This window comes from Anser anser (genome assembly GCF_964211835.1).
Source record: "Anser anser genome assembly, chromosome: 1".
NCBI lineage: Eukaryota > Metazoa > Chordata > Aves > Anseriformes > Anatidae > Anser > Anser anser.
In genome coordinates this window covers 104,414,705-104,430,517 of record NC_139720.1, presented here as the reverse complement: position 1 = coordinate 104,430,517, position 15,813 = coordinate 104,414,705, and the positions used below count along the sequence as shown (strand labels likewise).

The 15,813-nt window shown below is 39.9% G+C and overlaps 1 protein-coding gene across 2 annotated transcripts in view; it reads left to right on the top strand.

Moving 5' to 3' along the window:
• Window positions 1-437: 437 nt before the first annotated feature.
• LOC310893643 (ovostatin-like) overlaps window positions 438-15,813 on the top strand; it is a 30,151-nt gene continuing 14,775 nt past the window's right edge. For both annotated transcript variants that reach the window (XM_083822930.1, XM_083822929.1), the window contains exons 1-18: window positions 438-592; window positions 1,474-1,657; window positions 2,393-2,549; window positions 3,448-3,500; window positions 3,988-4,008; window positions 4,877-5,045; window positions 6,222-6,306; window positions 7,012-7,129; window positions 7,860-7,980; window positions 8,201-8,310; window positions 8,990-9,148; window positions 9,921-10,148; window positions 10,364-10,421; window positions 11,604-11,749; window positions 12,166-12,315; window positions 13,167-13,337; window positions 13,913-14,042; window positions 15,422-15,509. In XM_083822930.1, the coding sequence (XP_083679056.1) occupies window positions 528-592; window positions 1,474-1,657; window positions 2,393-2,549; window positions 3,448-3,500; window positions 3,988-4,008; window positions 4,877-5,045; window positions 6,222-6,306; window positions 7,012-7,129; window positions 7,860-7,980; window positions 8,201-8,310; window positions 8,990-9,148; window positions 9,921-10,148; window positions 10,364-10,421; window positions 11,604-11,749; window positions 12,166-12,315; window positions 13,167-13,337; window positions 13,913-14,042; window positions 15,422-15,509 (2,213 nt within the window). In that variant the 5' untranslated portion in view covers window positions 438-527. The remainder of the gene's footprint in view (window positions 593-1,473; window positions 1,658-2,392; window positions 2,550-3,447; window positions 3,501-3,987; window positions 4,009-4,876; window positions 5,046-6,221; window positions 6,307-7,011; window positions 7,130-7,859; window positions 7,981-8,200; window positions 8,311-8,989; window positions 9,149-9,920; window positions 10,149-10,363; window positions 10,422-11,603; window positions 11,750-12,165; window positions 12,316-13,166; window positions 13,338-13,912; window positions 14,043-15,421; window positions 15,510-15,813) is intronic.

Sequence of the window (15,813 nt, the reverse complement as noted above, 5' to 3'; positions counted from 1 at the left end):
CACCATTCCTGAATGGTACTGTGTGCAGTAACAAAGACAGAGTAGGAATAGAAGTTTCCTTCTGTATGCTGTATTTTTACTGCCCAGATCCCTATGTAGGCATACAATAGCCCTGTGTTATGATTACTTCTGTTTGGTGAGATGTTTCTAGGGAAAAATCTTCACAGAACAAGGAAATACTTTAGCAATGGCAAAAATTAACAAGTTGAAACATTAAGCAACCTTCACACAATGACGTTAATCACAGAGCTAAGCTTCAATAAAACAGATTGGCAGGAACCGGTCTGGCTAGCTCACAAAGCTATGTGAAGTATGAGAGCTTTCCTAATCTGTTGTTTGAGAATTCTAAGAGTGTGAGAACATACAGGTGAGAGGAAGATGAACCTATGCAAATTTTATGTAGATATTTTTTGTTCGAATATGACTGAAGCTGGGAAGGAGGAGCACCATCCCAGGCCAGTTTAAAAGCCAGAAGACAGGCTGTCCACTTGAGATCAGTCTCTCTTCTTTCTTCCTCAAGGACAGAGATGTGGTCAAGGATACTTCTCAGTATTTTCTGCTGGAGCTGGATAACCACAGTGTCTTCTGAACCGTAAGAGATAATACCTTATGTGTTTTTATGAAACAAAATTTATTTCAGGTTTTTTTCCTTCTAGTTAATTTATCATGGAACATTGCTATGTAATGTAACCTAGATTCTGAAATATGTTTGAAATTGAAGTAGATTACATTGAAGTATGGTTTGGAATGATGTTCTCCATCATAAAACTGCTACAAAATCTGATCTGAGTGACAGAAACCTAGAACCAGAGTAGGTGAAATCTGAAGTGCATTGAGAGGACATTCAATATTAGGTTAGCAAGTAATACTAATGATCAGGGAGAAGTACATATTGGCAGTACAGAGTGAGAGTGTTCTATAGGGCAGATAATGTCTGGTTCCAAGGAGCTATGCTAAACAGTAATCCTGTTGCTATTATTGTTACTGTTATTTCTACACTTGCTGTGCTATGAGGGCTTATACAGCACTGTCGGTGTCTATGGCTTTATGAAAATCAAAGATTTCAGTGACAGTTTTCAAAAATACACCATTTGAGAAGGGGATTTAACCCTTCTCAGAAGTGCTAAAGGAGAGCACTGTGAAGTGTTTAGCTTTGTCAGATACACTGTTGGTTTTATTTTTTTATTGTTATTTTACTTTTGATCTTTGAATATCATCCATTCTGACTTAAGCAAGTGAAAATAGCAATAAAGGCAATATGAGTGAGCAAAGCTGGAGGTGGAGGGAAAGGAGGGAATGGATCCAATTACCAAGAAAAGACTGTGATTCATATTGTGTTGAAGACCCAAATCATCAGCTCTGTCATGCATTATTTCTTTCATATGTATAGCATTTCTGTGGCGTTTTCCTGTCCTGTTTGTTATTGCTTTCCTCTATGACTGAACTCTCTGAACTGGTCTTGCCTTCTTGCAGTCAGTATGTGCTGCTGGTACCAACAGTAGTGAGGAGCGACTCTCCACAGACCGCTTGTGTGCAGTTCCACAGCCTCAGCGAGCCTTTGTCACTGAGTGTTGTCCTGGAATACAACAACATCCAGACAACTCTCTTTGAGGAGTTTGTAACAAAGAATGATTTCTTCAAGTGTTGCGAGTTCAAGGTATTTTCTCTTTTGAGACTACTAAAGAGGGTGTAGAAGCTGGAAATATTTCAGTGCCACTGTCTTTGTCAGTGAGAGCATAAAGGTGAAAAGTGCAGGCATACAATATGACAAAAAAAAATAATAAAAAGCTGTTGGAAAAGCTGACAATAAAGACAGGAAAAAAGAAAAAGAAAAAAGAAAGAAAAGAAAGATATTTGGGCTGTAGAGGAGAGCTGGAGAAAGGCTTTTCATCTCCATTCATAGAGTGAATAGGCTTTTAATTGCCATCCCAGGTGCATGTGTCCTATGGAACTGTCATAATTGCTAAGGGAGAATTGTCGAGTCACTGGAGAATCCAGAAGGGAAATGCTCATTCCCTTTTCTATGACTCTGCAAGATCAAGACAAATATGACAGAGGAGACCCAAGATTATGTCTTCCAGAAAGCAGCAGGATAAACACTTCAGAACTAAGCTGTACAGCTAGGAAACTTGCCTGTAGGCACGTAGCTACATGAGATGAGGAAATGCTTAGGATAGGGCATAGCTTAAAACCTTGCTACATGGTGACAGAGATTTCCACAGCATAGTTTACCAGAGACTATGTCACTGGTAAATGTGGGGTTTCTCATGACTTAGCACAAGCTATTAATGATTCACTTCACAGGCAGTATCTTACTCAAGAATCCAAAGCGTCAGGGCACCTCAACATGCCTCATTTAACACATTTCTTTTGGGGTTTTGTTTCTCTCCAGGTTCCTCCTGCTGGTTCTGACCCCTTGGCATTCATTTCTTTCTCTGCCAAAGGCTCCACAGTCAACTTAGCTGAGAGAAGATCAGTGGCAATCGAAAATGTGGATAACACTCTCTTCATCCAGACGGACAAACCCATCTACAAACCAGGACAAAAAGGTGGCTGGGGAGTTTGACTCAGAAAGTGACCTGGGAAAATGAGTGCAAGGGTGGGTCAAGAATGACAAGGACTTCTCTTGTGGAGGAAAAGACCACAGACTGCGAAGGCAGTGGATAGTGTATAATTGTCATCAGATAGTGTGTAATTGTCATCTGACTTTGGGCTCATCAAAAGTCAGTGAAAAACAGAACCAATTCACAGAATTGCAAGAAACAAATAGGGTTCATGTATCTTTTCTGAGTTAATTTCATTTACATAATTTTGAGTTCTGCCAGATTTACTAAGATCAATCACGTAAAGAGCATCCTTAAAAATACAGAAAATAGTAGGCAAAGCTTGGAATTAAATTTCACATAAAAATAATTTGAGCATGTCATTTCCTGTCAACAGCTCTTTATAGTTAACTGCTAATCTAATTCTTAGAGCTAATTTAATTACCATAGTTAAATGACTACTGTCTGTGTTATAGTTAGTTGTACCTTTTGTACAAGCAAGTTAGAGTGCTGCAGGGTTTAAAATCAGAATAAAGATACCTTCTTCCTTCATTTTGATTGTTTTATTGAAGTGATTTGTATAGGCAGTTTCTTAGGAAACACTCCAAAGTACTGAATCCTTCAAGAACAACTGATGATAATATAGGATATTTGTATTCACTTTATAAGTTAATTTAGTCCTGGATGGTCAGTATTAAAGGCATTTCAGCTGATAAGTGTTTTGTTTTGTTCTGTTTTGTTTTCCACTGGCTAGGATAAAAAAAAATCCGTTCTAGTTCTCTAGTTCTCCAAGTACTTATTAGTTCCTCCTAAAAGCCTGAACAAATTTTGTTTCAGTTATACAATGAAAGTAACTTACCACTGCTAAAGTAAATGAAAATTTTTTGTTGTATATCTTTTTCAGTGATGTTTCGTGTGGTCAGTTTGGATAGCCAGTTCAGACCTGTTCAAGAGACAGTAAGTAAGAGTGATAGTCAAGATTTTTCAAGCTCTCTCTTGGGGTGCCTCTTCACAGAGACTCTCTCACTTGTATATTGAATAAGAAGGGACTGGAACAGGCCTCTGCTATTTTTGGAGAACTTCTGTAAGTTGACACCTTATCTCTTTCCTGTCTTTATAGAGGGCAAAGTTTCTGAAAGCACTCCTGGAAATCTCTCACAGTGCTCAGATATTGTAGCCACTTCACTTCACATGCCCCAGATCTGTAGAAAGAGATTGGATGCTTCTGTAGAAAAGATAAATTCATAAACAGGTTATCCCCCTAGAATTATCTCTTCAATTACAGACAAGAATTTCAAATCATTTCCCTGACACAGTCTTCTGTATTCAGAGAAAGGGGTTCACAGTTCTCTTTATGGTCTAGTATTTTTCAAGCTGCACAGTTAATTTCTTGATGTTCTGATCATTTTTTCTTTTCTTTCTATTTTTTTTTCCCCTCCTCCAGTATCCCCGAATCATCATTGAGGTAAGAGATGCCACATCACTAAAGTGCAAATTTCTTTGGAAAGGTCGTAGCCTTTCCAATGCTTCAGCATTCCTAAAACATGGCTTTCTCATTTGCCATTTCAAATGCATACTCCTCACTAGCCCTGTTGTGAATACCAAGTATCCAAAACAAATGAAATCTATTTCCATCATGATTTAGAAAACTTATCAGACACAGATTATGGCAGAAGGCCCACAGAAAAGTGTACCTAGATGATACCAGCTGTAGTATGCAAGTATTGCACTTTCAGATGCTTCTGTGAAAAAGGTTCATATCTAATACTATGCACAAATATTTACCAGAATTGTGAATAAAGCTCGAATCATTCATTCTTAATAGAGATGTATTAGATTTAAGAATCACAAATGTCGAATGTGTCAAATTTTTGTAAGTCAGAAGATGTGAGTCTTCTTTCCACCTCTATTACAACTGATTTAATACAACTTTAACTGAAAGTTTTCTCCCAGAATCTTTGGAAGTCAGCATTGATTTACGTCAACAAGACTTAACATCTTTAGATGATAGAAGATGTAATTTTCACCTTCTCCCATGCACTTGCACCATGCACTTATCCCACTCCTTGGATAGAAAATAATTACATACTACTGCAGAGGTTAAGAGTGGTTCCTTCTCAAGTAATTTTAATAATCAATTTTTAAAAAATGTAGGCTTGTTTAATGCACAAAGAGATCTGGAAAACTAATGGTAAATCAGAACACAGGTCATCAGCCCAAACTCCCGTTCATACAGTAATGCACTAAGCCAGCATGCCAGGATACAAAACTTAAAAGAAGACAAATAAGAGGGTGACAAAGTTTTTCATTTTTCTTTTTATCCCACTCTCCAGGACCCAGAGCAAAACCAGATTCTGCAGTGGTTGGACGTAACATCTACACATGGCATTGTCCAGCTTTCCTTCCCATTAATCCAGGAGCCAATCCTGGGGTCCTACCACATCATTGTGGAAAAGAAGTCAGGGGATAAAGAGTACCACTTCTTCACTGTGGAGGAATATGGTAAGCAAGTGCTGTGAACTTCATTGCGTCAGAGGCTGGCTCTGTCTAAGTCAGATAAGAGGTGTTGGTGTTTGAAATATCCTGTTTATGTCTAAGAAAGAAACACATGGAGAGAGTTGGGTGGAGCAAGTGAAGGCAAGAAGGAAAAAAGAAATGCTGAAAGAGACAACATTTTTCAGGAATTAAGATCCATGTCCTATCACTCAGGTGTTACGTTCTTCACTTGTTCAAAGGCAAAATTAATGACTCCTGAATCATTTCTGTCCTGTTTTGTGGAGGCCATCACCGTATGAAGGGCACTAGGATAAAATATGCAGCAGAAATCTGAAGAGGTTTTCTGTCAGACAGTAGATGATGGTTACCAGGTCGTTACTGGGAGAGGCTGGATAACCAGTGGAAGTGCAAGATGGAAAGTAATTAGCAGTGGAGGTGCCAAAGCGTTCATAGTGATCCCCTTACAGGGGAGTCACACAATTCATTTTAATTTTACAATTTTTTCATCTTATAGGTTGTGGCAGGTTTTCCCTACTAATGCCTAGAGAAGGCTTGGACAACTCCCAGCCTTTTTTCCTTTTTCTTTCTTTTTTATTTATTTATTTTTTTTTTATGACAGTAAAGCACCTTTCCTGCTCACCCTCTGGAGTTCTTTCATACATTTCAGTCTCCTGTGTACAGGTGTATGAGAAAAAGTCCTGTTCCAGCTGTGTTTTTCTTATTGCTGCTGACCTGGGATAAAGAAGAGGCTGAAAAGAGGGTGTGACAAAGGAGTGGGACCTGTTTGGTTTTACTGTTTCACTTAATCATTGGCCTTTCTCCTTCAGTAGGGCAGGATTGCATAGTGTCTTCTGCTCTACAGGGCTTAACTACATTTAGACATCAGTGTTACTCCCACATTTCCCTTGAAAAAATGCATGCCCAACTAAAGTCATTTATCATAGTTTCTACTGTGGCTGTTAGCATTACTATGATGGTTATTATTGCATTTAAAAATTATTCATCTTACCGCTTAAGTTAAATATATTGTCCAATAATATTCTACAGCGAAATCCTAGGCAGACTTCTCTCTCCCATGTTGGTGAAAATGCTTTTTCCAACTATTTTTTTTACTGTCTTCCTCATACACACCTGCCTATGGCATGCTACTGCTGATCAATCATATTCATCTTGCTTTCCCAGTGCTGCCGAAGTTTGAAGTGACAACTAGTGTGCCTAGGAGGATCTCTTTCTTTGATGAAGAAATCAGGGTGAATGTTTGTGCATCGTAAGTATTAAAGCTGAGAATAACACATCTGTGAACAAGAAACATGGGAAAGAGGAAGGTGTGACATGCTGTGAAACAAGGAACCTGCTGCTGATTCATGTGTGGACTGTAGGAATTCATTTAGCTATGGCTTCCATGGCATGAAACAACTCCACTCTGCTACACAGAAGAATTAGAACTGGTAGGATTTGAGTGTGTTCAACAGTCTGAAGGTATCAAATGGTACATGCTCAATAGCTGTTGATTTTATTAGTACAGAGAAGGAGAGAAATAGTACAGGAGGACAGTCTATCAATAGGATTTCTGGCTGTAACATTTTCGTCTTTCGGCAGAAAGACAGAGTGGCATAAGCTTGAGCACCAAGGACTGCAATACGTCCTGCTTTGTGTAAGGCAATAATGAGGAAAAGCAAGCAGGAGGGAATAATATCCCAAACCTGAGTCCAGCATCCCTTTCCAGCTGCAGACCTTAAAGAATGGCTACACCAAATCAATGGTAAGGTGGGCTTTTAAAATAAGGTGCCAAAGACTGTCTAAAAATAGTTGAAGGGAATTCAGGTAGGGCTAACTGGTCCTAATTCCTAGCTTCTCTTCTGACTGTGCTCTTGGCACTTCTGAGGGATTTAGAGCCTGCAATATCCCACAGTCTTTGCAGGTTTCATGCTAATTTGACGTAATTGGATTCTTGTTTCTCCTCCTCTCCTAGGTACACCTATGGCCAACCAGTGCAAGGGAATGTCCGAATCAATGTGTGTCAGGAGCGCTTTTATAACCCACGATGTAAGCAAAGCCAGAAACCAACCTGTGAAGCTGTCACCGGACTGGTATGATACAGGGCTAAGCCTTTCTTCCCAGTGAACTTGACTACTCAACATGTAACACAGTGTATGAAGGCCCCATTCATTTCCTGGGGAACACCAGAGAGATAATCCCAGAGGCATATTTTTGTCTCACTATCTTACAGGCAATGCTGAAAGACCATAAAGGTAGTTTTTACCAATGACCTCATTAGGAGACTGGCTTTTGCCATTCCCCTTCAAGAAAGGGGGAGAAAGGAAGTAATTTTTCAATAGAAATTTAAGTTCTGACTCATAAGAGTCAGTATGAGGGATGGAAGCTTATAAAACTATGAATTTGTGATTATTCCTAAAATGCTAGATTTGTGCTCTTACTGGGGATAATCAGCAGACCTCTGCTGGGAGTCTTTGAGGACACATTGTTAAACTGATTATTAATTTCTCAACTAGATCAGGTTCAAAGTGCTTTAAAGAAATAAGCTCTGATAAGAGAGATCAAGCATCATACAAAGTGTGTTTGAGAAGGGATGTGAGTGCAGAGAGGATGAGGGGGAGGGAGGAGAGATGGTTCCCCATGAAATGGTGGGGAGCTGGAGGGTAAGAAGTGTAAGGTAGAAGGGGAGTGAGTAGAAAGCAAAAGCTGAAGGAAATGTGAGCAGAGGCATGAAGCTCTTCAGAGACCTGATAATATAGGTTAAGGAGCAGTTTTCCAAACCTTGAGAACAATGGGCTTTTCTATTTGTGCTCTTTTTTTCAGCTTGGGAAGGATGGTTGTCTCAGCACTGTCATCTCCACCAAAACTTTCCAGCTCTACCGCAGCTATGCCAGGATGTATGCCAGGCTCAATGTAGAAACCATTGTCACTGAAAATGGGACAGGTAACACTAAGTGAAGGTTGAGAAGTAGTTGAGTAAATCTAAAGGGTAATACTTCTTGAGAGGAATCTCCTAGATCCCAATCTGTGCATCAAACAGTGAGCAATCACCATTTTATGTGGAGCTCTCCCTCCAGAACACCACTTCTCCATATTACTTTTCAAAAGAAACCTTTTTCTGCCCATTTCTGTTTCCTCCCCTTTATACTGGGTGTGTCTTACAGGTATCCAGATAAAAGACTATGACTATGTTGCAGTCAACCAAGAAAATGACAGAGTGATGTTCAGGAATATGGATCTGTATTACAAGAGGGGAATTCCTTACTTTGGTGAGGTGAGTAGCTGAGAAGATACATTTAGAAAGAACTCCCTCAGGTCCAGAATGATTTCTATGTTGCCCTGTTTATGTCTGCCCCTTTACTATGTAGTGATAGCTTCCCTTGATAATGTTGCATAGCAATGATTGCTGCATAGTTCTGTCATTACATTAGATGTTCCTAGAAAAAATAAGAAAATTGTATCAATAATGCCCTCAGCCATAATTAGAGAATGCCTGAGAGATGGGTAAGTGAAAGGTCATATGTGGTGAAGACAGGTCTGCAAGAAACTACCCCAGCAACAGCAGTGCCTGAACTGAAGGCAAAATTTACCCTACATTGCATCACACAGTCATGGGGGTGTTTACTTAGAGCAGTACAAGTGCTAGAGCACACCCAAATTCTTCCAAGCCTGCACATTCAGGATAAAGCCAGGCACAGAAATGAGGATGAGCTATTCAGAATTGTTCTTATATGCAGTGCAGAAGGAAGGTTGTATATGGATGTCCAGAAGCTTACTGAATTCTACAGTTTACCCATTTGCCTTTTAAATACATTTCACTCTTGATTTCTACTCCCTGCAAATGTGCTTAGTGCTTAACTTATTATCCTCTGGTGAGCAGAGAATTTCTCACCATTTTTCTTTTTTTTTTTCTTTTTTTTAACCTGAATCCTTTGTGTATTTTTTGTGTTCAGATCAGTGTGAAAAATATGGATGACAAGCCTCTTGCCAATAGGATAGTCGTGCTGGAGGTCAATGGAGAATACCATGCCAACTATACTACTGACAAGAATGGCATTGCTGCCTTTTCCATCAACACGTCTGAATTCTTTGATCCCAGTTTTAAGCTAAGAGTAAGTATAAGCCCCAGTCTAATTCCTGAAAAAATACTTCATCAGAGAGAGGAATTAGAAGCAAACAGTGGGTACTGGCAGAATTGTTTCAGGTGAGGAAAGCAGGCACTTAGTCCACCACCACCTGCAACTTGTGCGAAACTAGTATGAGAAAATGTTAATTCTTGAGAAGCAGCAGACTGCACCTCAGGAGCGTTTTGGCTGCAGTGATCTTCATCACCTCCCTACTTTTTCCTCAGCTCAGAAGCCCTTTCTGCTGCCATCTTCCTTCTTTTTATTCTGTGGACTAGAGGACCTTCCTCACAGCCTGCCCTGCCTTCCCCACCCAGCTTGGATGCACACCCACCTTCTTCCCTGCATTTCTGCTGTCAGACGTCCATGCCCATTACCACAATATGTTCTTCTCATGTTCTCATGCTTTTTCTCTGTTTTGATGGGAGGAGGTGAGAATCAGCATGGTGTTTGAAACCAAAGCCATTCCAACTCAACATTAAGTCCTAACAACCTGTCCCAGTCCAACAAGAATCTGAAATAACCTTCCTCCTGCAATGTGCCATGGATGTGTGGATATATTGAGGTATCCAGAAATGCTTCCGCTGTGGACTGAAGGAACACAAATTTTTCACACCAGCTCTTGCTCTTAGCTAAAACAGCCCCACAAAATCAATTTCCCGACAGAATATTTTAGAGGGAAGATGCCTTTGTGTCTCACCTGCCAATTTATTATTTTCCACTTTGTTGATTCCTCATGTATACCTCTTCTGCATCATAGGCCAGGCAGGCACCAGATGACTGTGCAGACTTCTTGATGTGGAGAAATGACAATGAACCCCAAGCCTTGTTCTTCGTCCGTCGCTTCTACTCGCGGACCAACAGCTTTGTGAGAATTGAGCCAGTGGGGGAGAAACTAAGCTGTGGCCAGCAGAGAAAGGTCAATGTTCACTATGTCCTGAACAGAAAAGGGTATAGGAATGCCAACCACACAAACTTCTATTATGTGGTAAGCGCTATCTCAATTCCCACAATGCCTCTTTTCTTCCACCTTCTCTTGAACACTATATAAGTCAGAAATCTCCAGGTCAGCCAGTGGCTATAAATCACAGCTCGACTTGACAGCCCCTGAAACCTCTCAGAATACCACTCAATATCAATGATTTTGTGGGGGAAAGTAGGAGGTGCTTTTGATTCTGTCTCACACGTTTTTTCTATGCTTAGGTGACGGCAAAAGGAAAAATTGTTCTCAGTGGCCAAAAGCAAGTCAGCATCTCTCATGGTAAGCTCTAGGCTGTATTACTGCTGTTACTTCAAAGCATCATTCCCAGCAGCAGAGCATTAGTAAGTTATGTAAGATGGGATGAAAGCAGAAAACTACAGCTAAATCAGGTGCTAGTTCTTAAACTTCATCACCTTTCACCACTTACAGTATCATTCACTTTTGATGCAGATTCTAATACTCCATATAATAATCAAATTGATCTTGTTAGCTGAAAGATGAAAACAGGAGGAATGTAACCTTTTCTGTTTTATTTCTCCTTTATCTCTTTATTTCAAGGAGTATTTACAATTTCAGTTACTCTGTGACATCCAAGCCTTCACCAATTAGAAGATTAAAACTTTCTGAAGTTTAAAGAATGCGTGTCCCGTTTGAGAGGGATATTTAGCAATTAACTGCTTGGAATTCACTGAAGTTTTGGAAATCTCCAATGAATGAAAAGAATTTAATCCTGCAAATGCAACAAATAGAACTAACTTTTTTTCATTGTTAAAAGCATATTTTATTGCAGAACCAGGTCCATTTCCAGTCTTTAGTAGGTGTCTTAAGTAAGCTTCACTCTACATATAGGACTTGTAGTTTAGTATTTGCCATCTTTGGTCTTTCTCCGGGCACTCAGGCACTATGGCTGCACAGTATGTATTTCACCATAGTTTACAGAGAGGCATTCTATTCATCAAAAAGCAGTCACGTCACATGGTTCTCCCTTCATTAAATCAGCTTGAAGCCGTGTGGTTTTCCCATAGTATTGGTGGCTAACCAATAGTAAGGTATGCGATAATGTGTAACTCACCAAAATATATTTGAAAGCTTAGTCCCTGCTCTAGTAGCTGTCATCCATATTGGCAAGAACTTCATAGTTCTTAGTGTTAAAAGAATGTTCTCTTAGCTGGTCTATATAACTGTTCTATCTCATCTGATATAGGAAGTTCTAGGTTTGAGATCCAAAGGCAAAATTTTGCTCTTTTTGTAGCAATCATGCACAGATTTTGCTGTCCAGCTTATACTGAGCTCAGAACCCTTTTTGTAAAGTATCCTGCTCTCAACGTTGTCTAGTTTGTATCTGGCATTTTGCTGATAGGAGGTAGGTTATGAAAAAATATGTAGTCCTTCCACCAAAGCTGAGGCATGTCTAATCTCTTTTGTTGGTCTCTTTTCCCCTGTTCCATGTTTCTTCCACAGCTCCCAGAGGTACATTCTCCATTACATTGACTGTCAGTGAGAAGCTTGCCCCCAGTGCCAGACTGTTGCTCTACACAGTGCATCCTCACGGGGAGATAGTGGCTGACAGCTCCTGGATACACAGTGATATATGCTTCAAGAACAAGGTGAAAACCTTTGCTTTCTTATCAAGGGCTACACCTGCCTTCTTTTTTTTTCCTGAGGGAAGAGTTAGGGAATGACTTCATTATGAGCTCTGCACTCAGGATGGCATTTAGGAATGGAAAAGGTACAGATGTGCCTCATAACTTGAGAAGCTGTCCCTGGAATTGACACACATGCTCGAACTCAGACTAAGTTCTCAATAGAGTGGGGAGGAAGAGATGACTAGGGAATTACAGTGATTAGGAATTTTCACTGAATTTCAGTGAATTTCACTGATTCAGAAGGGCTGTCTAACAGCAGGAGCTTTGCCCCACAGAGAATAGAGAATAGCATGAGTGCTGGTGAAAGGCAAGATTTAGATCTATGTGCCAAGCTGATTCTCCTAATTTCTATTTGTCTTTGATTTATTCTTTTCCAGCTCCGGCTCAAATTCTCTGAGAAGCAGGGTCTCCCAGGCTCTAACATCGGTCTCCACCTTGAAGCTGCTGCCAACTCCTACTGTGCTCTGAGAGCTGTCGATCAGAGTGTCTTTCTTCTTCAGCCTGAGCGAGAGTTATCTGCTGAGAGCGTAAGCTACATCCCCCGGGTTTTGTTCTTTTAATCTAGGGACATCCAGAATGACAGTTCCAATGCCCACCTATAATCTCTCTGTTGCTGGCTGTGTTTTTCTTTTTCGTATATAAACAGTCACCTCAGTGATTTAAAAAAAAAAAAAAATATAGCAGTTGTACACTTCAAAGCTGGTAGTGTAATATTTAATTTTGTAATGCATGGCAGCATTACACGTTTTAACAGTATGTTGAAAGAAAGAAAGAAAGAAAGAAAGAAAGAAAGAAAGAAAGAAAGAAAGAAAGAAAGAAAGAAAGAAAGAGAAAGAGAAAGAAAGAAAGAAAGAAAGAAAGAAAGAAAGAAAGAAAGAAAGAAAGAAAGAAAGAAAGGAAGGAAGGAAGGAAGGAAGGAAGGAAGGAAGGAAGGAAGGAAGGAAGGAAGGAAGGAAGGAAGGAAGGAAGGAAGGAAGGAAGGAAGGAAGGAAGGAAGGAAGGAAGGAAGGAAGGAAGGAAGGAAGGAAGGAAGGAAGGAGAAAGAAAGAAAGACCCATACTTTTGAAAAACTGTAGAGATCCTGTTCATTTCATGCTTTCAGAGACAGTTATGCCTTGAAGTGAAAGAGTGGGTACATGCTGCACAATGAGGATGCTCTAGAATGGACTGCACTGTAAATCCTGTCACAGTTTTCATTGGACTTTCTACATTTTCAGTCTGCAGTCATGAAAGTTTTTCATGGTATAACAGAGAGAGTCCTTATACTGTATCACTGTCTTAGAGCTGGCTCACCAAAGTCAAGGGCTTTGGTGAAGCAGAATTTTGCACATGCCTGGGACCTTTCCTTGTTTTTACATCTGTTGTTCTCACCTCCCAGGTGTACTATCGGCTTCGTTTGAGTGATTTACATGGCTATTACTACAATGGACTCAACCTGCAAGATGACAAGACTCAGGAGTGTACCCCAGTCAAAACCACCTTTTTTGATGGCTTGTACTATGAACCTGTCAATGTCAGTCGTGATGGTGATGCCTACAAGATTTTCAGGGTATGTGATTTATGTGGCTCTTTAAGTGAGAAGTAGTCCAGAAGAATTCATGCACATTAGCATTAAACTTTCTCAGGTGGTGGTTCTGATCCCTGGAACTGCCTTAAGCCTCCAGTCACACAGTTTATGCCTTCTCAACCCTACATCTTACTCGGGAAGACTGAGAATCACTATTAGATATGTCCACTGGGATCTTGCCCATGTTTCAGTACACTTTTCCTAAACTGGACAATGACCTTGGCTCATGATCTCAGGCATTCCTAGTAAAGATCCGAGTCCATTATGCAGGCCACTGGTTTACATGGATGTCTCCATGACTTTCCTTGTCCAGTTGCAATGAACCCCATCAGTACTGCTCTTCACAGAACACCAGGTGTCTGCATCACAGAAATGACATAGAGGTAGAAATGAGAGTGACCTGTGACATTCAAGGTTGAAAGGCTGGCATGTGAGGAGGGAGGAGAAAGATGAGGGATGATAACCCAGATGGGAAACATAGCGTAGTATAGCATAGCATAGCATGATACTTAGTATATGCACTGAGCGACAAAATTAATTGATTCTTTTACATTCAGGATATGGGCCTGAAGGTTTTCACCAACTCTGTGCTGCGGAAGCCAGTTCTGTGCAACGAAGACAGGTCAGATCGAGGAGATGACCATATCTATTTAGAACACGGTGTCAGTGGCGGTGCCTATGGCGCAGGTAAAAGAAAGTTCATGATGTGTCTCCATTCCCAGTATGCCTAGTCTTCAAAACTGCTGCATGTAGAAAATAACAGATAGCATGCTGAGCTTTTTGGGAAATAAGTCTCTGTTTCACAGTTTGCCTCTGGTGATCTCTTGTTGACAGTCCTCACAGAAGTGAAGTCACTTAGTTACAGGGTGAATATGGGAAAGACAGAGAATATTGGGACGCTACTTTCATAAATTGATATCAGTTTTCCAAGGTTTTTATTTTTTTTCACTAACGCACAGTTAAATATTTAAATATATATATTCCTTTTAAATAAAAGGAAATGCCAATGCAGAAAAATAATGCGAATTCCCAATGTTAAGAATTCACACAGCATTCAGCATACTTAGCAGATAGTCTGAAAAGAACTTTATAGATCAGCAAATGGTATGATTTTTTTTTTGTTTTCTCCTAGTTAAGTTTTCACAGCAAAAGAGCAAAAGTAATTGTCATAGGTTACCATAAGGGAAATTATTGTTCAACACTTGGAAGAAGTTCTTCCCCATGAGAGCCTTGCTGCACTGGAAGAGGTTCTCCAAGTTTTGGGATTTCCATCCCTGTAGGTTTTCAAAACTGAGCTGGACAAGACCCTTGAGCAACATGAGCTGACTTTGACGTTTGTCCTACCGCAAGGAGATTGGATTAGAAAACTCCAGAAGTTCCTCCCAACCTATTTTTTTCTATGATTCTGTGATTCTATGATTCTAATTCCGGCAAAATAGCAAAGTACTATCATTTCCATGATATAACTAGCAAGTCTGAGGAAATTGAAAGCACCTCCATGCCACATTGTTTGTTTAACATCTCATCCAAATCCACAGAACCATGGTCTTAGGTTCCTAATCCCAGTCATGTAGTTTGGCCATCTGAATCAAAGTAGTTTTCCAGTTGAGTGGATATTCAGCTCTAGTTTACTTGTCTGGATATGGTAAAACAATTGACTTCTAAGGGAAGTTTGTAAAGCAGTATAGACTTTGGTGACAATTCTGGCCTCTGTTGGCATTTGCAAATTGAAGAGAGCTAGTGATAGAGGACGAAGAAATGCCTTTCTAACTAGATGATGAGACCTTTCAATGTGAAAAAAGGTGAAGTGTCTTGTGAAATACCTACATTTTCCAGTATTTTCCCATGGGAAGACAGACTAGGTAAAAAAAAATGTTCCTTCTTATGCCCTATATTTGTTAGAGTTTTCATTTTTCTTATGGGAAAAAATGGAAAAATGCTCTGATTGAACACTTAGTGTTCATTTATGCTCTCAAGCATATCTGATTGCAGTTCAGATCTCATTTAATTGTTTGTTCTGGCCTGACCTCTCTAATAGTATACTTAACCATACACAATCTTCCTAGATGAGTCAAGGATTAATGCTAATAGCCTTGTTAACACTGTTCGGAAATACTTCCCTGAGACATGGATTTGGGATCTGATTCATACTGAGTGAGTATTTTTACCTTCATTTCTTACCTCTTATGGATTTTTGAGTTGCTGCATCTTGCTGAAATTAATTTTGGGAAGAATCGATGGAATGTATGTCTACTTTGTAGGTATGAGTCTTGTTTTCCCATTGTGCTCACAGAGCTTTGACATCCCAGTCTTATATACAGTATCAAGCCTACTTGAACCGTGACTCATATCTGCTCTTTTCTCTGCTACTGTTCTTCTGATGGGGAGAAAGAATAAGTGCTAACAATAAAATACAAGACTTTGTTTAGGCAAAAACAGGAGGAAAACTTGTTATTGT